Source organism: Sarcophilus harrisii, chromosome 3 (assembly GCF_902635505.1).
Source record: "Sarcophilus harrisii chromosome 3, mSarHar1.11, whole genome shotgun sequence".
Lineage (NCBI taxonomy): Eukaryota > Metazoa > Chordata > Mammalia > Dasyuromorphia > Dasyuridae > Sarcophilus > Sarcophilus harrisii.
The window spans coordinates 396,869,248-396,892,043 of NC_045428.1; the positions used below are offsets into that span (position 1 = coordinate 396,869,248).

At 36.0% G+C, this 22,796-nt stretch overlaps 1 protein-coding gene across 4 annotated transcripts in view; it reads left to right on the top strand.

Moving 5' to 3' along the window:
* Positions 1 to 3,196: 3,196 nt before the first annotated feature.
* The window catches only part of LNPK (lunapark, ER junction formation factor), an 86,256-nt gene continuing 66,656 nt past the window's right edge, over positions 3,197 to 22,796 (top strand). For 2 of the 4 annotated variants that reach the window (XM_003763991.4, XM_012544836.3), the window contains exons 1-4: positions 3,197 to 3,283; positions 9,183 to 9,272; positions 14,619 to 14,660; positions 15,576 to 15,763. In XM_003763991.4, the coding sequence (XP_003764039.1) occupies positions 9,246 to 9,272; positions 14,619 to 14,660; positions 15,576 to 15,763 (257 nt within the window). In that variant the 5' untranslated portion in view covers positions 3,197 to 3,283; positions 9,183 to 9,245. Of the gene's footprint in view, positions 3,300 to 3,626; positions 3,646 to 9,182; positions 9,273 to 14,618; positions 14,661 to 15,575; positions 15,764 to 22,796 lie in introns of those variants that run through there. The other 2 variants (XM_012544835.3, XM_031960425.1) reach the window with 2 other exon arrangements.

Sequence of the window (22,796 nt, forward strand, 5' to 3'; positions counted from 1 at the left end):
TTTATGCTTTGTTAAAGTAGCATGTACTCTTATGGCTCCTATTAACAATAAATCTCACTATGAATTAGCTAAAGCTACATCTTCCTAGTTTTATGTGTAAGCTCAAGGCACACACAAAGTCTACTACAGGTTTTTATTTGGCATGGCAAGATATCCTTATTTCTTAGATAACACTGTAATGCCACCTTTTGGTGTTCTCAGACAGAAGACCCCAAATCTATTAATGACCTTGCTTATCTATCCTCTCCCTTCTCAAGTTATTCAAGGCCTTTTTTTTTTTTTTAAAAGACATACCTTATTTATTTTTTTTTACAATCTAGATTGAAGAATACAGGTCAGAAGGTCAAGCTGCTTTTTAATTTCAAATTAATACTTAAGGATAAAAATCTAAGTTTCTAAAAACATTTTGTATTCCAGTAATTTCAAAAAAAAAGAAAATATGTATCAATAGAGTGAATAATGTTGATGAATTATTGGAAATTAATTAAGTTGTATACTTTGTCTTTTCAGTTTTCCACTGAAATACAAATTGAACACTTCTGGTGCACTTATCTCAGGCTTAGATTATCAAACTACTCTAAATCCAGGCAAACCTAAGATTCTCAATTTATGGCTTAAATGGAACAAATTTTTTTGAGTACTTCAATGTTTTATTGTCAAGTAGCCAAAGCTTATCTTTGGTATGTTTCTACCAAGTAGTTTAGGATCCTTCCCCCCCCTAATTAGGTACTTGTGCCCCATTTTTAGATAATATTCTAAGAATTCAATTAAGTAAACAAGTCTTACTAAAATGAGAGCTGATTAACTAAAATTAACTGAAACTTTCCTAGATGTGTTATATTTACAATTTATAAGAGCCTATACAATGTTCAAGGTGAAGGGGGATCTTCTGAAGCTTAAATTAATGTTTCTTTTTAAAAAAAAAAAAGGGCAATTCATACTAAGAGAAATGACTTGACTTACCCAAGGTCATATACAGGTGTTAGTAATTGGTTCTCTAGAAAAAAAAAGGTAGCAAGATAACACATCCAAAAGTTTAATTTGCATTACTGTTATATTCTCCAAAACTTTTTAAGTCTAGTTAATCAACAAAACAAATAATCAAATCCTGATTTGTAGCTAAAATTCAACCTGTATGAGCTGGCCTCAGCAGAATAGTGGTCATATAGCTGCCATCTGGCAGACTGACTCCAGCTTTCTGGAATGGAAATCTTATGTTTCCTCCATATCACATTGTCCCCAGAGACAGAAAGGCATCAAAAGGAATAAAACTCAAATTGGTCATGGTGGGGAAGACATTTCCTGAATAGGCAACTTATTCTACTTACTTGAAGAGCTTAAGCTAGGGGAGGATAGGATAGGTAGCTGCACAGCTGGCAAACTTTTGAAATATTGTTTTATATGAAAGTACACATTTCAAATGTCAGAACATTTCTTTCCATGGGACACATTCTGTGATGTTACCAATTTGCCAATATTACTTTGAAAAATCAAAGCACAGAGGAGACAAATTTTCAAACTTTGCTAAGGATAGATTGAAAGCTATTAGACTGGCTCTACTTTTTACCTGTATTAACTGATAATTTTAATTGAGATGGCAGAATTCTGTTTATTCATGTTTAGCTTGAGATATCTACACTGTGTTCTCCAGCCTATCTGGATTTTACTTTCCTTACCTGTGGCCTAACTTCAGACTTCCCAAAGAGTTCCAAGATAGTTAGGAATGACTCCAATAATACTTTTGGCTAGACACCTACTAGCTATGTGATCCTTGGCAAGTAATTTAACCTTTGTGTCTATTTCCTCATAGGTAAATTGAGGATAACAGCACCTACCTCCAGAATTGTACTCAAGGTCACACAGGTGACCCTAGGCAACAGGAGGACTTCTGATTCCAAATTCATTCTTGGCTTAATTCTCTCATACCCTTCAAATCTAATTTTTTTTTTTTTTTTCGGCTAAGGCTTGCCAAGTTTACCTTTATAACATGTCTTGAACTCACTCTTTTCTGTTCTCTTACACTGTGACCACTGTAGTACAAGCTCTCATCACTCCACATCAGGACTATTACAATGATCTGCTAGCTGGCCTCCATTAAGCTGACAAAATGATTTCCTAAAGCTCACATCTCACCAAGTTCCCCCTCTTCCCCTTCAAGTTCAATGGCTGCCTATTACTACAAAGAACAACAATAAATTTTTTTTTGGTGTTTAGATCTCTTCACCCTTCCACTTTTCTTACAACTTACAGCCCCTTCGGCTGTGATCCTATACTACCCTCTTCGATATTTCTCCAACAAGACAATCCATCTCCTGACTCGATTAAGGGGCATTTTCTCTGGCTGTTTCTTCATTGCTTCTCTCAAATCCCAGGCAAAATGCTATTCTACAAGAGGCCTTTTAATGCTAGTGACTTCCCTCTGTTGATTATCTTCAATTTATCTTTATGTAATTTGTTTATACATTGTGATTTTCGTTGTCCATCAGACCATAAGCTCTTTGGGAGCAGGGATTGCCTTGTTTTTTGCATCCCAGCGTTTAGCATAGTACCTGACAGATGGTGAGCCATTAAGTAATGTTTATTGACAGTAGCCCGTTACTCTGTTTTGCTCGGCCTCCAAGGACTAAAAGTACTCCGAAAGCCAGAATTTAACACCGATTGCCATTTGAAGGTACAGATTTTTGCAGCACGTTTGTGCAGACAGGCAGCTTTGGGAGAGAGGGAAGCACAAAGATTGCAAAGGATGGACTGCATTTGTTCCGTGGCCTAGTAAAAGCCCAGCAGCACGCAAAGCGGCGTGCGCCTGACTCGCTGCCGTCTGGGAGACAAGACGGCAGATTTGGGGACACTTTCAGGATCGGCCCCAATCCTGCCGGCAGACAGCCGGGCTTCCAGAGGACTCTTCGTAGTTCATGCTTTTCCATGCGCAGGGAGCCTGAGTTGGTAGAGGGAGGTCATGGAGAAATAGGAAAAGCAGTCTAGGCCACTACGAGTCCAATCAAAAGGCGAAAAAGAAGCGTAGGGGAGAGGATGAGCAGCAGGCACCTCAGCAGCCTTCAGCATCAACCGCCCCAACTGCCCGCCCCCGTCACGTGACAGGGGAGCGCGGCGCGCGGGGGACGGCTGCTGATTGGTCGGATGGCGGGGGCGCGGTGTTTGATGGGAAGGGGCTGCCGGAGCGCTCTGTCACTAGTGGTTGCTGCCTGCCGGGGCGGGGGGAGGCTGCCAGCGACCGCGGCGGCGGCGGCCGAGCGCCAGCGCCAGCTCTGCCCCTTTCTTGCAGGTAGAGCCGGGCAGAGGTGAGGGAAGGAACAGGGTGGAGGGCGCCCGGGGATCCTTTCTTCCCCTCGACTTTCCCTCCGGCAGCCCGGCACCGATTGGCCTAAAAGAAAAAAGCTGAGGCGGCGGCGGTTGTAGCTGGGGGCTGGAACCGGGGTCTGACCCACACACGCCTCTTCCTGTTTCCCCTCAGGCCGTTCTGGGCTGGGGGAAGAGAGGACCGAGGAAGGGGGATCCGGGCTGGGGCCGGGGCGTGTGGGCGTGTGTGGCGGAGCTCTAACCAGCCCCTGCCGAGGCGAGGGTGGGAGTTTCCCTTCCCAGCCCCGCCCTTTCTGTCCTCTTGGAGCTTTCTGGAGATGGATTGGTGTGAGCATCCCCTCCCAGCGGGTGGGGGGTAGGAGTGGGACGGAGGGGCTCGCCGGTTCTGCGCCAGGACTGCTGGTGTGGGGCATGCTTTTCCTGCCTCCCAAGCCAGAGAGCAGAAACTGTCAGTGTCACGCTGGCCAGCGCCGAGGCCGAGGGCGCCTCCCAGAACAGCCGCTTGCCTCTTTATTTGGTCGCAGATCCCGCTGGGGGAAGGGCGAACTGGGGAGGCTGTGTAGGTTGGGGTGGGCGTGGCCAAGGGGAGGAAGCTGGGCGGGGAGCAGCGAGGACCGAGCTCCTCCGGCGGGAGATCCTTTTTCTTTTGGGGGGAGGCGAAGGGGTTGCGGATCTTCTCCGAGTTGCATCCGGCTGTTGGGACATATACCTCTAGTAGGGCAACCGGGCTCTTAGAAGTTGTTTGGAGAGTGACAGTTCTTTGAGTGAGGAGTCTTGTCCGTGTTCAGGCTTCTGGTTTTAGCTGCTGTGCAAGACAATTCCTTAGCAATGCCTTCAGAATTTTCCAGTGGTGGGAGTGTTTAGTTTTAAAACTTCAGTTTTATAGGCACACTGTCAATTTTGAAACCAAAGTTAGGTAATTATGTTATGACCAGACTTAAAGCAAAATAATAGCTGACAAGTAAAATAATTGGAATCAAGTTGGTTTTATAGACATAGACAATATAAGGAACATGTGTCATACACAATACAAGACGTATATAAGACATACACAGTATAATGCATAGGTACATATATATAACATTTATTTAAAAAGTAAATAATCTTTATTTCCGTTTTGTCCGTAACCTCACAATGAAGAGATGACATATACATACTTGTTGCATTATTGGCGGAGGGCAGAGAGTTGTGGGAACCCCTTCTGGTGGGCCCAGCTCCTTCGTAAAAAAATTTACGAACCCGAAAAGTTAGACTGGCAAAAAGATTATTAGCACTGAGAAGTCAGATTTTGCTTAGAGGCCAACTTCCTCAGTGGCAAGGTCCTGACAGAAAAGTAAAGGTCTAGCAGAGAAATTCTGGCAGAGAGATAAAGAGTTAACTCTTAGAAAAGGGTGTCTTTTCAGAGGGCAAGATGCCCTCCCTGGTAGCTATGCTAAGGAAAAGTTTCCCTTGGCCTGGCATGTTCCTGCTTTGGCCCTCTGCAAAGAAATGAGCCCCAAAGTTGCTCTTTAAAAGAGATTTGAGGCTGAAGTTTCAATTGAATGAAATTACTGCCCCCCCCACCCCCCCCAGATTTCCAGTAGAATGGGACCATTTACTGTGAGTGTGTCTGAGCCACTCTTCAGCCTTATAGAGGTAGATAGAAATCTAGATCTCCAGCTAAATGAGACTACTTAAATTTGAGCTAAGTAGGGAGTGGTCTGATCCTGGACCCAACTAGTCCCACCAAGATAACAGAATGAAAACACTTTATTTTGATTCCCTGGGGCAGGTTTCTCCCAGAGGAGAGTTTCCAGGAGTTCCCCTCCCAGAGTCAGAGGACAGCTTCACGGTTCCCCTCATCAAGAATAACTTTTTAAAAGGTCTTCTTTTCGTGTACAGTTTTATATTAATGAGGGTGATGATAATAAATTCACAGAACTGTATTATAGTAAGCCAGATTTACTTTTTAAAGGTTTAGGCTTATATGACAAATCATTTTGAATCTTAATTTGGGTACTAAGCCATGCCTGCTGTATTTTCAGGGCATTCTGAATGTATTACTGATGATTATTTAGTCTCTGTTAAAATAGATTTGAAATCTGAATGAACTTGCCCAAAATAAATCTTACTTTGCTTTCCCCACCCCCAAAGAAGGGGTGGAATATACTCCTATGAGAGTATGTTAATGAAATATGGTATTATTTTGCTTTTTTTTATTAGAGAAAATGGAGACAAAATTTACTTACTACAACTTTTACTTAATTTCCTTAATACAACTTTTGATTTATCATTTAGTAATTTCTTGTACTATTACTTACATGAGAAGATACTGTTCCCTAATCACTCTTAATGCACCAATGTATGTTGGTTAAGAATATGAGTATCCAACTCCTAAAATTTTGAATTATAATTCCCAAGCTTAAAACTTATAAGCAGCATCTTAAAATATTTAACTAATATAGTAGATAGTATTACATACTGGAAAATGCATGATTTGAAAACTTAAGTCATTTCAAGGTTCACTGACACCTTAACAGGAATGAAGAAAAAGCTTTGCAAGTTCTTGAGGAAGAGCTTCATTGAATTTATCTATCTTTTGTTTTAATGGCAAGTGAGTTAGTATATAACATTGAAATAGTAAAGATATTTGATCTTGGATCTTTTTTCCATGGGTGTTTAAGTTGGAATGGACTTTAAGGTTGGATTGCACTGGAGCCTGGATGTGAGAATCGATGAAAATGTACATAAGTTAAAACAGAAGAAAAATACTTTATTTAGCCACTTTATATTTTCATATGAATATTAATGCACTGACTTTTGCATGTAAATTTAAATTGACTGTTTATATGTTTATTCATTTTTTTATTTAAAAAGTTTCAGGATCATTAAATTAGATCATGCTATTTTAAAAAAATCTATGTGAACTGGCAACAATGAATGCAATATTTATTGACCCTTTATCATCAAAATATTAGGTGTTTTTGAACATAGATAAGTAATTTATTCAATTTCTCTTTAAAAATATATATGTAAGGATCTCCTTTAAAAAAAAAATTTACATGACTTGGGGTGGGGTGAGGACGGAAGTAGGACATGACCTGGAAGAGAATTGAGATCACTGTATTTAGAACTGGAAAAGTATTTTGGGAATAAACTGGTCTAGTTGTTCTCAAAGTAAGATCTTGGGTTTCCTGGGGTGGGGAGTCTGAGGCCCTTTGATATGGGGTCCTGTAGGACAAAATGATTTTCATAGCTATTACTAAGATTTTAAAATTTCTAATACCATAAACATCAGTAGATATAATCACAAATAAAAGCTTTTTGAGAGAATGGCTCCCCATTAATTTTAAAGAATATAAAGGGATTCTGATAGTAGGAAGTTTGAATATTGTACATTTAATCTAATCTTATGTATTCATAGTGGAGGAAACTGAGGTCCAGAGAGATTAAGTACTGTGTCCAAAGTCACAAAGCTAGAATATAGCAGAGTTAGGATTGCTAAATTCTATGCTTTTGATCCAGACTTTTTAGGGATGTTTAGGAGTTTTTGTTCCTGGCACCAGGTCTGTTTTTGGAGTATTTCTCATGAGAAGGGAGTGAATCACTGTAGAATTGAAAGCTTTATAGCTAGTAAAGGCATTTGTAAAATTTGGCCATAACATAGGATAGATAATTATAGGTTACAAACCTGGATAATGTAATGCCATTGATAGAAATATGGGAAGGGAGATGGATTTAGAAAGGAAATAATGAATTCTAATACCATTTTCTTTGTGTAGCATTTTTCAAACTTTTTGGTTCAGGACCCCTTGCCCCTCTTAAATTATTATGGACCATCCGAAGAACCTTTGTTTGAGTCATTTCAATCTATACTAAAATATTAAAACACTTTTTAAAAAAAGGAAATAATGAATTCTGTTTTGGACAGGTTGAATTTTGGAGATGAAACATCCAAGTAGAGATAAGCAATTGGTTATATAAAACTACTCAAGTGAAAGATAAGGGCTGAATATATAACTAAGGAATCCTCCCTACGTAGAATTAATAGTTGAATCAATAGAAGCTGAGAAGCTCACCAAGAAAGAAGGTCCCAAATGGAGAAGTTTCAGTTGAGTGGTAAAGAAGGAAAACATTGCAAAGGTTGAGAAGTGAAAAAAATGAAGATAACTTCTCCCCCTCTTTTCCTTTCCACCCTACCATGAGTTCAGCTTATGAAACGGAGAATACTCGGGGCAGCTTGAAAATATGAAAGTCAAGTGAATGTTAAAGAGCTTCTCGCTAAACATGTTTGAAGGCTGCAGGAATGAACTGAGCAATTCCTCTAATTCCAATCGACAAACATTTCTTGAGTCCTACCTATTAAATATAAGACATATAAATAACCACTTCTAAGCAAGATGAGGGGAAGTAAAACTGAGGACACTTTTTAAAAATAGTATTTTTTTCCAAATATGTGCAAAGATATTTTTCAACATTCACCTTTATAAAACCTTGTGTTCCAAAATTTTTTCTCTTCTTACCCCCAAGACAGCAAGCAATCTGATATAGGTTAAACTTGTATAATTCTTCTAAATATATTTCTATATTCATCATGCTACACAAGAAAAATCATATCAAAAGGGGAAAAATATAGAAAAAAAACCCAAGCAAACAACAAAAAGGTGAAAATACTATGTTTTCATCCACATTGAATCTCCGTGTGGATGGTACTTTCTATCTCAAGTTTATTGGAGTTTCCTTGAATCATCTTATTGTTGAAAAGAGCCAAATTGAGGACAAACTTTAAAGCACTTATTTCCTAGTTGTGTGGGATGTGACTAGTATTGCTAATGATCATTCTCTGTATATTAAAAATTTTTTTTTGGCAATTTTTTTTTGTTAAATAGTCATATCTTTACATATGACATCTAATTCAGTATTTTTACTAATTCAGATAGGCTTTTTCCACATTAGTCTGCAGGAATGGAGTCTGTTGTAGCCTGCTGTAGTGGTTAGAGCTCTGACTTGGAATCAGGAAAAATTAGATTCAAATTTTGCTCCAGAGAGAGACTCTTTGCAAAGCTTAATATTCACTTGTCACTACCTTTTCTTTAAGCTAACACCTTCAAATCTCCCTTCTCTTAACCTGTAGAGCTAAGAGTTTATCTCCGGAAATGATGATGTTTAAACTTAGCATACAATTGGTCTTGGATCCAGGATTTTTAATTTCCAAGAAGTTATAAGGAATATTCAGTTTTACTAAGAAATCAACTAGTGCATCCCATATGTTAACCATTTAGTTTTTTTCTTCCCATTGGTTGAAGGCCAAAGGTTGTACTCTGATTTATATTTTTAAAACTGTTGTAGCATGATAGTGTCTTGATACATTCTTATAAATATTAGAATAAAGGTAATGTGAAAAAAGATGAATTGTTAAGTTCAGAAGCAGTCTCTGGGTTTGTATGCAAAAACCTTTATTTGAGTCCCTGATCCCTTCAAGCTATCTGGTTTATCTCTCTAGTCCTCTTCAAAAATAACTTGTCTACATTTTGCTTACATATTATCTCCTCTTACTAGATTCAATTTGACTTCAGCAGAAATTGCTTTTGCATATATTTTGTATTTACTTACCAGTGAACATGTTTCACTTTGTTTCCCTTTCCATGTAAGATCCTTGAGAGCAGGGAGAATCTTGTCTTTGTATTCCTAGCACCTAGCACTTTTTTTTAGTTCCTGTTATATAGTTGCTCAATAAGTAAGTGGCCATTTCTAAGTTGTCATAATTTTCAAGTTAGAATAAATGACAGTGTTTATTGGTATTGTAGCCATAATGCTTTAGAATAAATGGTATATATATTTTATGCATTTAATATGAAAATAAATAAACAATACTTTATTTCTAGACGTGAATTCTATTACAAAATTGATGAAAGGCATCAGTGTATCCTGTCTTCACACATAAAAAGATGGGTGGATTATTTTCCCGATGGAGGGTAAGTTTTTATTCTTTAAACTAGTTCTTAAGTTGGAGATAATCTCACATAAAAACTTATTTACAAAAATCTGCTGTGTGGTACAGAATAGAGTATTAGTTAGATATTATCTCTAAACCTCAATTTTTCTGTATATATGTGTGTGTTCTCTTTTCTGCTTCTTTGCATTTGATTGGCCTTGATTTTAAACATCATCAAATCAGTAACATTGTCTAATACTCAAGCATCTTGTGATTTAATAAAATGAATAGTTGACATTTATATAATGCTTTAAAGTTTGCAAAACACTGTCAGTATCATTTCATTTGGGCCTCATGATAGCTTGTGGGATGGAAAGAATGATTTTCTTTCTTTTTTTTTATTATTATAACTTTTTATTGACAGTATATATGCATGGGTAATTTTTTACAACATTATCCCTTGCACTCACTTCTGTTCTGATTTTTCTTTTCCCTCCTTCTACCACCTCTCCTAGATGGCCAGCAGTCTTATACATGTTAAATAAGTTCTAGCATATCCTAGATACAATATATGTATGCAGAACCGAATAGTTCTCTTATTGCATCAGAAGAATTGGATTCAGAAGGTAAAAATAACCTGGGAAGAAAAATAAAAATGCAAATAGTTTACACTCATTTCCCAGTGTTCCTTCTCTGAGTGTAGCTGATTCTGGCCATCCTTGATCAATTGGAACTGAATTAGATCTTCTCTTTGTCAAAGGTATCCACTACCATCAGAATATATCCTCATACAGTATTGTTGTTGAAGTATATAATGATTTCCTGGTTCTGCTCATTTCACTCAGCATCAGTTCACATAAGTCTTTCCAAGTCTCTCTGTATTCAACCTGCTGGTCATTTCTTACAGAACAATAATATTCCATAACATTCATGTACCACAATTTACCCAACCATTCTCCAATTGATGAGCATCCATTCATTTTCCAGTTTCTAGCCACTACAGAAAGGGCTGCCACAAATAGATCCCTTTCTTTTCTTTAGTATCTCTTTGGGATATAAGCCCAGTAATGACACTGCTGGATCAAAGGGTATGCACAGTTTGATAACTTTTTTGGGCATAATTCCAAATTGGGAGAGAATGATTGTTTACAGATGAGACTAACACTGCTGGGAAGTGACTTGTTTGGAGTCATAAAGTTAGGGCTCAAGTCCAGGATATATATATATATATATACACACACATACATATATATATATACACACATACATATATATATATATATACACACACACACACACACATATATATATATATATAGCATAAATCAGAGATAATATTACGGGAAGGTCATTAAGGAATATTGGGAAAGACTTGTAGAAGGTGGGATTTTAGCTGAAAACTGAAGGAAGTCAGGGAAGCCAAGAGACAGAGATGAGGAGACCAAGAGTTCTAGGCATGGAAGAGAGCCAGTGTAATTCACAGAGTATGGAGATGGAACGTTATGTGAGAACATGAAAGAGATCAGCATCACTGGATCATAGAGCACGTGGGCATGGGATGTAAGGTATAAGAAGACTGGAAAGGTAAAAGAGATGGCTTATGAAGGAGTTTAAGAAACAAATGAAGGATTGCAGATATGATCCTGGCGGCAATAGGGAGCCATTGGAGTTTATTAAATCAGGGGAGTGGTGGTGTCAAATTTGTGCTTTAGGAAAGTCAGTTTGATAGCTGAGTGGAGGATGGACAGGAGTAGGGAGAAACTTGAGACAGGAAGACCAGCTGCCTATTGCAATAGTCTAGGTGTGAGGTGATGCAGAATTGTACCAAAGTGGTTGCAGTATCAGAAGAGAAAAGGAATATATGCAAAAGATGTTAACAAAGGTAGAAATGGTAGGACTAATGATTTGATTAGATATTGGAGATGAGGGGAGAAGGGAGAGGTGGAATAGGACATCTAGGTTGTAAGCCTGGGTGACTGAGAGAATAGTGGTGCCCTCAACAGTAAAAGGGAAGTTTGGAGGAGGGGAGGTTATTTTTGGATTAATTTGTTCACTTTTGGATATCCAGTTCTAGATTTCCAATAGACAGTTGGATATATGTGATTGGAGGTTAGGGCTAGATAAATAGAACTGAGATTTATCTGCTTAGAGATGCCAATTGAATCCATGGTGGCTATTGAGATCACCAAGAGAAATAATATAGAGACAAGTGCCCAGACAGAGCCTTGGGAGATTTTTACTGTTAAAGGATAGTAATAGAGAGATGAATGAAGATCCAGCAAAGAAGACAGGAGAAGAAAAAGTCAGACAAATAGGAGAATCAGGAAACAGAGAGCACTTGCACACAGTGTCATGAAAACCTACAGACAAGAGAGTTTCAAAGAGAAGAGGATGATTGTCAGAGAAAAGGTCATTTAAATTTGGCAATCAAGAGATCATTGGTGAATTTGGAGAGAACAACTTCAGTTAAATGATGAGATCAGGAGCCAGATTGTAGAGAATTAACAAGACTGTGAGAGGAAAGGGGGAAAAATGAAACTGGAGAAATTTTATGGAGAAGACAAGGTGCAACTTGATATGCAAATGGAGAGGTTTGCCTTGTAAGGAGAAATGTGTGAAATGGGTAAAAGAAGGGATGGTGGCAAAAGCCACCTGATATAAAATGAGGAATTCAACGATGACAGGAATAATTCAATAATGCGGCAGTTCTCTCTTCATAGGGAAGAAGAGGGAGCTCTAAACAAATCTCAATTTTTTCAGTGAAATATAAGGCAAAGCTTCCAATGGAGAGGATATAGGGAGAGAAAGCTGTGAGAGTTTTGAGGAGGAATGGAAAGGTTTGGAAAAAAATGTCTCCAGTGAGAGAACTGAGTCAATTAGGAAGATATAAAAGAATTGTATTGTTGCAACGAGGACCCAATTGAAATTATGTAACTTAAACTTGTGGACTCACTGACTTCAGTCAGTATGGCTTTGTGATTTTCTCCAGCTTCATTCTGCAGCACATTCATTAGGAATGAAGGTAGTGAATAGTGAGAGTGATCTAAGACTGAGCCTTTGGCAGGATGCAGGAGACTCTAAAGATATGAGTAGAGTTAAACTTATTGGTGGGGAAGGGAGGACAATGTAGCTAATACAGAGGTGATGTTCTTGGGAAAGAACTGAAGAATTGGAGGTCATGATATGTATAAACAGGGTTTTACAAGGCAGAGGGAGAAGTGGAAAGACAACAGACTGTAATTCAAGAAGAGAATTTATATTAAAAATTATGACATCTTTATGTGTGTGAGGTGAGTAGAAGACTAGGTCATAGGAAATGAGTAAGTTATAGAAGTAGAAAGTTAGGATGTTTTGAGAGAGTGTTAGTATATATAGTGAAATCCCCTATTTATGAGGGTAGGAATAGGGGAGAAGGGAAGGATTGAACCAGGTCCTGAACTTGTTGATTAAAGAAGGGAAACATTCTGGATGTGGCTAGATAGCAGCTACTGGAAACTTGATTTGGTGGGAGATATGAACTAAATAAATCAGAAAGGAGAAATTTCTGAATGACTAAGGGAATGAGTATGGAGAGAGTGGGAGTGGGTACTGGTGAGGTGCCATATTTCATACTTAATAATGTGGGTACTGGTGAGGTGCCATATTTCATACTTAATAATGTCATATTTATAATCCTTATTATCTATTAATTTCATATTTGTAATTAAAAAAAAAGTTTAGTGTTTAGTTTTAGGTCTCACCTTTATTTTAAAGGTAACACTTGAAGTGTTACATGTAATTGAATATCTGGGTTTCTGTTTCCACTTAATAAATACATGTGCAAAATCCTCCTTAAGCTGAATGTAAGAAAAAAAAGACTTGGTCATTTAAAAAGTGTTATGAGTTTTTAAAAAATTGGATAGCAACATTTGTAAGAGAATTTTATTTAATGGTCATATATTTGAGAAAGGTTTGTAAAATTTGTTTCTGGTGAATTTAAATTATATGGTTGTCATTTTAAAATACAAAAGTAGGCATTATGCAATGAATGATTCTGGTGAATTTAAATTATATGGTTGTCATTTTAAAATACAAAAGTAGGCATTATGCAATGAATGATTGTTTATTATTACTGTTAGGGATGTCTGAATATGAACTTCGTTAATATAGATCTAATCTGTGACTGGCAGTGAAGAAATAAAATAAATAGCAAAATGGAAATGAAGCCCTTAACCTTCTTAAGTACCAGTTTTGTTGCTTATCTTTTCCTTTACATTGCATTTCATATAAGTGTGTTTTGTGGCAATGACAAGAGATTGCATTTTAATACTACCTAGCTTACAAAAGTTTATATGACATTCAAGTCGAGTCAACAAATATTTCAAGTATCCTTTGTGATATTCCATTCTTTGACCTAAAGGCTAGAGAGGCACTCTGCTAAATGCTAAGCATGAGTTTTCTCAACTGCTTTGTGAGCCATCTTGACAAATTTGAATTTTTCTCACTCTTAAGTGGATTATTAAAATTTGTGAACCCCAAACTGTAGCCTAACAGTGTTCTTGATTCCTTTATGAAAATAATGATAATAACTAACATTCATGTAATTTTTAAGGCTTGCTTTATCATTTTCCATTTGTTCTTCACAACAACTTTATAAATTATCATTATTATTATTATTTTATAAATAACTGAAAGATATTAATTGACTTTCTCGGGGTCAAACAGCTACTTGGTTTACAAGGCATGATTCAAACTCGGATTTTCCAGAGGACAGGTCTGGTTCTCTATCCACTGTAATACCTAAATGCTTCAAAATCACAATAGGTTTTTTTTTTTTATTGGAAAATTGCTAAAGAATATTTTAGGAAAATTAAGCAGAAATTAACTTACTGGTTTTCATAGTTTTGCAAGATTTTTAAATGATCTTATAGAAAATCGGATTCTTTTAAAGAATTGGTTGTTATTTGAATCTTAAATCATTTAGAAACTTAATTGGCTTTTTTTGTTGTTGTAGAAAATAAATAATTTTATTTTTCCAATTGTGAAATTGGAGAGAAAGTTGATGTAGCCTTTTTAAGTCTATGCTTTTTAGATTTTGAGAATTAAGTGTCTAATGTATCTTGAAGAAAAAGATAATGACTATAAAAAGGCTTTTCAGGTTATAATAATTTTAATTTATTAGAGAATACTCCATTTCTTTTCGGTAGTTATTCTTGTTAAAGCACAAATGATTCATAAATGCCTATGATTATTTAGAATAAGATTGACAATGTCATTGTGTGGTGGTATTTGAGAAAATTCAAACTTGGATCAAGAGAAATGTGTTTTGGTTTTTCTATAGATTGAGAAAGTAGATTTTATATTGACAAGTTCTAAGTTATCTTTTTTTTCCCTCTCCTGTAAATAGGTAAAACCTTCAACAGTAGAAGTTCTGGAAAATATAGATAAGGTATGTTCTTTAGCCCTGAAGTATCTTCTGACCTAAATTGAAAATTATTTCATTGTATTTAAAGTAACATCCATTCATTTGAAAATAAAATCTAACCTGCAAAGTTAGAATCATACTAGTAAGAAATAAGTTGGGCAAAAATCTTGACGTAACACAATCTCAAAAAATCAAACTGTACTAGGGAAACTAGATGTCTGTGTCAGGTAATGGAGCCTGTCAGAGTGAAATCAGAGCTTCACTATAGTATAAATCAAGATTGCAGATAGAGTACACTCAGCTCCAAGTATGCACAAATTTTTACTTTATACAGTTTTCATTTTCCCTTTACCAGTGCATTGTTGATTATTCCTTTAGAGCACGGGTTCTTAGCTTAGTCTCTATGAATTTGTGGTTTTAAAAAATATGTTTATGACTATATTTAAATATTACTGGATTCCTTTAGAATCCCATGTATTTTATGTGTTTAAAATGCTTTTCTGAGAAGGAGATTTGTAGATTTCATTAGATTACCAGAAGAAGGGTCCATGACACAAAAAAAGTTAATAAGAGTTAGTGACTATAGGAGATAAGTAGACAGAAGAATTACTATAAACACCAGTTTTATGGGTTTTTAAAATATCAATTTTCATTACTTTTTCTAAAGCCAAATTTCTTTCTGGTTTTGTTATAATGTAACAGACTTGTAACAGTTTAATTTTTAAATGTATATGAAAGCTCAAAGCATGATTTTTGGCTATTATCAAATGATATTGTTCATTATAAAATATAGACGTGTATTAATTTTTATGAGAATAAAGCATTATTAAAATTTGAATAGTATTTTGTAAATGGAAATATGAATAGGAAAAATTCTAATATTTCAGTACTTGTTTTGTTTTTGAGGTTCAATAATATGTGATAATTCTCTTTTAATAGGAAATCCAAGCATTAGAAGAATTTAGAGAGAAAAATCAAAGATTACAAAAACTATGGGTTGGAAGGTTACTCCTCTACTCCTCCCTTCTTTACTTGTTTACTTGCATAGTGGTTTACTTGTGGTATCTTCCGGATGAATTTACAGCAAGACTCACTATGACACTCCCATTCTTTGCATTTCCTTTGATGTAAGTAAATAAATATTTTATTTTTCTTTTGTTGTCCTTTTTTTTCCTATATAGCCAGTTTCCTCTGGTTAGTTCCTTTTATTGTGGATTAAAGTACCATTGAGGCTTCTTATAGGCATTTGAATGCTTGGGTTTGCTTTTTGACAGTTTGAAGATTTACTATTTTTTAATAGTAGAACTATATTTATGGCAAAGATTGTAAGTTAGACAACTTTTTCTGAAGGAGCACCCAGGATCCAAAAATTAAGCTCCCTAGAATGTGCTCACATGAAATAATATAATGATACTTGTATAGTATAATAAATATCATTATTAAATTTTTGATTTAAAAGTTGTAAAAAATACAAGTGGGATTACTTGTGCATGTAGAACAGAGAGGGTCCAGTCTACAAACAGTATAGGGCCTGTGAATCATTTCCTAAGGCAAGTGCAGGTGATGATGACCTGAAAACTAGCTACAATAACCTCCTGCTGCTTGAGTTCTGTAAGTTGATAACTTTGTGTGGCCTGTGAATGACGTTATAAATATCCAAAGGGTGGAAAAAATGTTTACCACCCCTGATGTAGAGGGGGTGCTTTGACAAAGACTATTGCCTTTTCATCTAAAATGGAAAGGAAGAAGTGACAGAAGGAATCTGAGTGATATGAAATAAGGAATTGAATAAATAAAGGCATTAGAGTCATGAACATGGATGAAGAACATCCATGAGTGGTAGCAGTATAAAGAATATGATCCATCTGCTTGTTGTTGAGGTTGATGGAGGAGTACTAACAGTGTGAAATGAATAAGTTGAGGAATTGAAAAGTTAGACTGTTTAGAGATATTATAATATATAGTTCCCTAGTATGAAAGCAGGGGTGCAGAAAGAGAGAACAATTTTGAGTCAGGCACTGAGATCTTTGAGGAAAGAAGGGGAATGTCTTCAAAGTTCATAGATAATAACTATCATAATCTTGATTGTGTAATAAATATGGATCAAAGGAACTTAAAAGGAGAGGTAATTGAATGATAGTAGGCAAGAGGGAGAGCCTGGAAATGTCAGTGAAGGAGTAATCTAATTCCCCCACAAGGGTCAGTGATTTGGGTTGAGGGGAGGTAGGTATGAGTAAAATTCAACCTGGGTCAGAAAGGGAAATCAGGAAAGCTGGGTGGAGGCAGGTCTCATTGAGTTCAAGAAGATAAAGGGAGCAAGAAAAGAAAAGATTTAAGATGAAATCTAGTTTGTTACCTCTGGAGCAAGCATTTCAGAAAGCACAATGGAAAAGTTGGACAGTTGGGTTGAGGATGTTATGAATAAGGGAACAGTCAGTGGGGGATGGGCAATGGAGTTTAAACCATGGCAAATGAGGATTTAGATAGAACCACTGAGATGACGTGGGGGACAAATTGTTCCAGGATGGAAAAAAGGATCCGATGGAAAACTTTTATTTGGATTAGTTTGGGGATCAACATTGAGAGACTACCCCACTTTCATCCTGGGCAAAATAAAAAGATGATGGAAGTAGGGAAAGGGAGGAAGAAAGAGGAAGGAGAGGGGTAGAGAAGAGTGAAAGGGGGAACAATGAACAGGGAAATATGGAAGGAGATTTCCCATTGGAAATTTTGGCCAACTCATGTTGAAAGTATAAGGAATAGAGTCAAATTTTTGAAAATAAATGACATTCTCCAGTTGATAAGTGGTCAAGGGATATGAACAGGCATTTTTTCAGCAGAAGAAATCATAACTATAGTTATACAAAAATAAATGCTCTAAGTTACTAATGAGAACTGCGAATTAAAAAAAATGTGAGGTACGACCTAATATCAGATTGACTAACATGACAGAGAAGAAAAATAACAAATGCAGAGGGAAAAATAGAGACACTAATGCACTTTGGTGGAGTTGTGAATTCTGAAAAACAATTTGGAACTATGCCCAAAGGGCTATAAAACTATGCAGAAATATCACTTTGACCCAGAAATATCACTACTGGTTCTGTATCCCAAAGAGATTAAAGAAAAAGGAAAAGGACTTAGGAAAATATTTATAGCAACTCTCTTTGTGATGGCAAAGAATTGAAAATTGAGGAGGTTGTCCAGCAGTTGGGAACTAGCTGAACAAATTGTGGTATAATATTGTGATGGAATACTATTGTACTATACGAAATGATTAGGAGGATGGTTTCAGAAAAACCTGGGAAGACTTATATGAACTGATTAGGGAGTGAAATGATCAGAACTAGATCAGAAATGTTCATAATAGCAATGTTGTAATGATAGTTGTGAAAGATTTAGCTTGCTCTGAACTACAGTCTGAAGGATCTTTTCATGAAAATGCTTTCTAACTCGAGAGAGACAACTGATGGATTCTGAGTGCAAATTGAAGGAGTAATTGTTTTCACTTTTTTTTTTTTTTTTTTTTTTTTGCTTTTTTTGTGTGACATGACAAATATGGAAATATTTTACATGATTTTACTTGTATAACTGATATCACATTGCTTGCTTTCTCAATGGGTGAAGGGAGGGGCTGCAAGGAGGAAGAGAATTTGGAATTCAAAATTTTGAAAAAGGAATGTGAAACAAAGCTGCCTAAATTGCTGCCTGAATTAAGGCAGAGCAACCAACTCCAAGTATCACTCTAACAAAAACCTGAAATTCACACCAAATAATAATTAAGAAATCAAGTGAGAAGAAAATTTAAGAAATCTAAGAAATGATTTCTCGTACCTCATAAATAATAGCACAAAAAGCCAGTGAGAAGCCCATGGACAATAGGAAAAGGGGCCTTCATCAAGACTAGCCTTCAGTGCACGTAAACAAGCCAACAGTCTCTGAGTAAAATCAAATGATACATGCAGCAAGAAACTGCAGAAGGAGGTAGGCATAGGAAGTGATCTGCGAAAGCACCAGGGTATTCAGACAATCCCAGAGTTGAAGATATTGAAAACCCTGTAGAGTGACAAAGACAAATGCTTTATGGCAACAATTAAACTTGGATAGCCCAATTCTAAGGGTTCTAAGGTCCCTAGCAGTCTGTTTTAAATTTCTTTTCTTTTCTAACTAAATTTTTTATTTTTAAAACATATTCATGGAGAAGTTTTCAACATTGACCCTTGTAAAACTTTGTGTCCAAATTCTTCCCCTTCCCCACACTCCTTCCCCTAGATGGCAAGTAATCCAATATATATTAAACATGTGCAATTCTTCTAATTTATTTCTACAGTTAGATCAAGATGAATTTTAAGTTGTATTTGAGAAAGGGAAATAGAAGAATGTTGACTAAAATCTTTTGTGTGATTTTTTTTTCAGAAGTGATGGAATTTTTATTTGCTAATTTATTGCATCTACATGAGAATGTCAATAACTATCCATTCTAAGCATAATTTATGAGATTTATTATGTAAGTTAAAATCTTATGAGAATCTATAATCTGATATTATTCTGAGTTTTGATGTCAGTTAAAATTGAAGTCACTAGTCAAATGCTAACAAATGCCAGCAATGGGAATGAAGTTTGTTATCTATGGCCAATAGTTGTCTGTCCCTGAGACAATGATTGGGGGTTGGGGAGAAGACACATATTGGGAAGGTTAAAGTAGGACACTCTTGACTCAGTTTCCCATCCAAGAACTCTTCCCATCTGTTAATTCAGGGCCTAGCGGTGGTAAACATTTGACTGCTCAAATAATTCTTACCCAAAATCATATGGAACTAAGGATGCTTAGCACTCTGTTTTGAGATATAGAAGAGACCTGAAGATCTAACATTGAGAAAAGTTCAAGGAGGCCTAATCCTTGGAAGATAAGGGTATGCTTAAGAACCCTGTGGACTCAGGTTGATAGCTTGTAGACCTACCTACCTTTCCTAAAATTGTTATAGGAGCTAGAACAAAGACTATCACAAAGACCCAAATTTAGGAACCGAATCTGAAGAGATGACTGAATAAAAAAAAAAAATGCCAAGTATTATCAAAAATCGTTACAGAGCTAGAGATTCCCCAAAAGGAGACATTGACTTGATAAAAATTATAAGCAGTAACTCAAAAGGAAAAAAAGATTTTTCATAAAGACTACATGAATGCCTAGAAGAAATGAAGCAAAAGATTTTTAAAAAGATATGAAAGTTCTTGAGGAAAGAATTAGGAGAATAAATAGCTTAAAAGGAATTTGGTGAACCTCTCATCCATGGAATGGACTCCATAAAAACTAGAATAGATCAAACAGAAATCAGTGACTCCACAAGATATCAAGAAATCTTAGAATAAAATCAAAAGATTTGAATACAATTAAGGAAAAAAGGAAACCAAGTCAAAGAAAAGATAATTTAAGAATCATTGGACTTCCCTGAAAACCATTATTTTTTTTAAAAAAAGGACACTATTTCTTTTTTCTTTTTTTTTTTTTTAAATTTAATAGCCTTTTATTTACAGGATATATGCATGGGTAACTACAGCATTAACAATTGCCAAACCTTTTGTTCCAATTTTTCACCTCTTACCCCCCCACCCCCTCCCCTAGATGGCAGGATGACCAGTAGATGTTAAATATATTAAAATATAAATTAGATACACAATAAGTATGCATGACCAAAACGTTATTTTGCTGTACAAAAAGAATCAGACTCTGAAATATTGTATAATTAGCTTGTGAAGGAAATCAAAAATGCAGGTGTGCATAAATATAGGGATTGGGAGTTCAATGTAATGGTTTTTAGTCATCTCCCAGAGTTCTTTTTCTGGGTATAGCTGGTTCAGTTCATTACTGCTCCATTAGAAATGATTTGGTTGATCTCGTTGCTGAGGATGGCCTGGTCCATCAGAACTGGTCATCATATAGTATTGTTGTTGAAGTATATAATGATCTCCTGGTCCTGCTCATTTCACTCAGCATCAGTTCGTGTAAGTCTCTCCAGGCCTTTCTGAAATTATCCTGTTGGTCATTTCTTTTTTTTTTTTTTTTTTTGATCGTCACATAATCTTTTTTTATTTTATTTTTTATTTATTTATGTATGTATTGTTTTTCCCAGTTACATTCAAAACAAAATTTTACATTTGTTTTTTTTTTAAAGTATTTTTTTTTTTTATTTAATAGCCTTTTATTTACAGGATATATACATGGGTAACTTTACACCATTAACAGTTGCCAAACCTCTTGTTCCAATTTTTCACCTCTTACCCCCCCACCCTCTCCCCTAGATGGCAGGATGACCAGTAGATGTTAAATATATTAAAATATAAATTAGATACACAATAAGTATACATGACCAAAACGTTATTTTGCTGTACAAAAAGAAATCAGAATCTGAAAAATTGTACAATTAGCTTGTGAAGGAAATCAAAAATGCAGGTGTGCATAAATATAGGGATTGGGAATTCAATGTAATGGTTTTTAGTCATCTCCCAGAGTTCTTTTTCTGGGCATAGCTGGTTCAGTTCATTACTGCTCCATTAGAAATGATTTGGTTGATCTTGTTGCTGAGGATGGCCTGGTCCATCAGAACTGGTCATCATATAGTGTTGTTGTTGAAGTATATAATGATCTCCTGGTCCTGCTCATTTCACTCAGCATCAGTTCGTGTAAGTCTCTCCAGGCCTTTCTGAAATTATCCTGTTGGTCATTTCTTACAGAACAGTAATATTCCATAATATTCATATACCACAATTTATTCAGCCATTCTCCAACTGATGGACATCCATTCAGTTTCCAGTTTTTAGCCACTACAAAAAGGGCTGCCACAAACATTCGTGCACATACAGGTCCCTTTCCCTTCTTTATAATCTCTTTGGGATATAATCCCCAGTAGTAACACTGCTGGATCAAAGGGTATGCACAGTTTGATAACTTTTTGAGCATAGTTCCAAACTGCTCTCCAAAATGGTTGGATTCGTTCACAACTCCACCAACAATGCATCAATGAAAAGGACACTATTTCAAGAAATAAATGAAAATGATCCAGATTTTTAAACCCATAGGGCAAAGTGAAAATAGAAGAGTTTTAAGAATGTTATTTGTAAAATCCACAGCTCCCATATTAAACAGTACCACAGGCACCCAGGGAAAAAAAAGCACTTTTAAGTATCAATAATCATCATCTAAGACCTAGCTCCTATTAAAAATGAGAGGAAAGTTTGGAATGTAGTATTCTAAAAGGCAAAGGAAAATAGGTTTGCAATCAAGAATAATTTCATCTGCAAACCCTAATATAATCCTACATAATAGTGGAATTTTATGAAATAGAAGACTTAAAAGCATTTTTAATGAAAAGACCACACATGAGGAGGAACTTAGAAATACAAACACAAAAATCTAGAGAAACCTAGAAAGAAAAATTTATTCCATCAGTTTGAAGGAAGTATGTAATGATTTAGGGCTGACTTTCTAATAGGGAAAGACATTTGAAACAAGAGGAGACGAAGAGATCTGGGATAATCAGAGCAAGTCAGATTTTGTTATTTGATTTTTTTTAAAGGATGAAGGAAAATGAGTATATTTTTAGGTATCATTTAAAATATCAAAAGCACAAATGGAAGGATCTGCCTTTTCAAGGAGGTCCACATCTTTATCTGAGACTGGAGTGAAGGAGGAAGTAGTAGAAGATATTTGAGTGATATGAGATAAGGAAAGAAGAGCTCTTGGTAAAAAGTCTTAGTTTTTTTTTTTTTTAATGTAAGGGTTAGGATGTTTACCTGAGAGGGAGAGGGTAGAAAGTATTAGGGAGTTTTGTGAGGAGACAAAGTTTGAACAGCTGCTGAGAGTGGAACAATGAATCAATTAGAGAGAAATAGATTGTCCTGCTGTTCACTGCATCAGGGCCTATTAAGATCAGCTAAAATAAATATAGATTATTTTGTGATTTTTCTCAAGCTCTATTCAGCAGCATATTAATACAAGCTAAGGAAGCAGATAAGAGTAATCCAGAATTGAGCTTTGGCAAAGCATCATCTGGGGACAGGGCAAGGGAATTGAAAGGGTATAATTAACTAGTGTAGTGTAGAATTGAATTAATTCAGTAGCAGATAAGAGAGGAATATGTAGGGAAGATAGTATAATTAGTG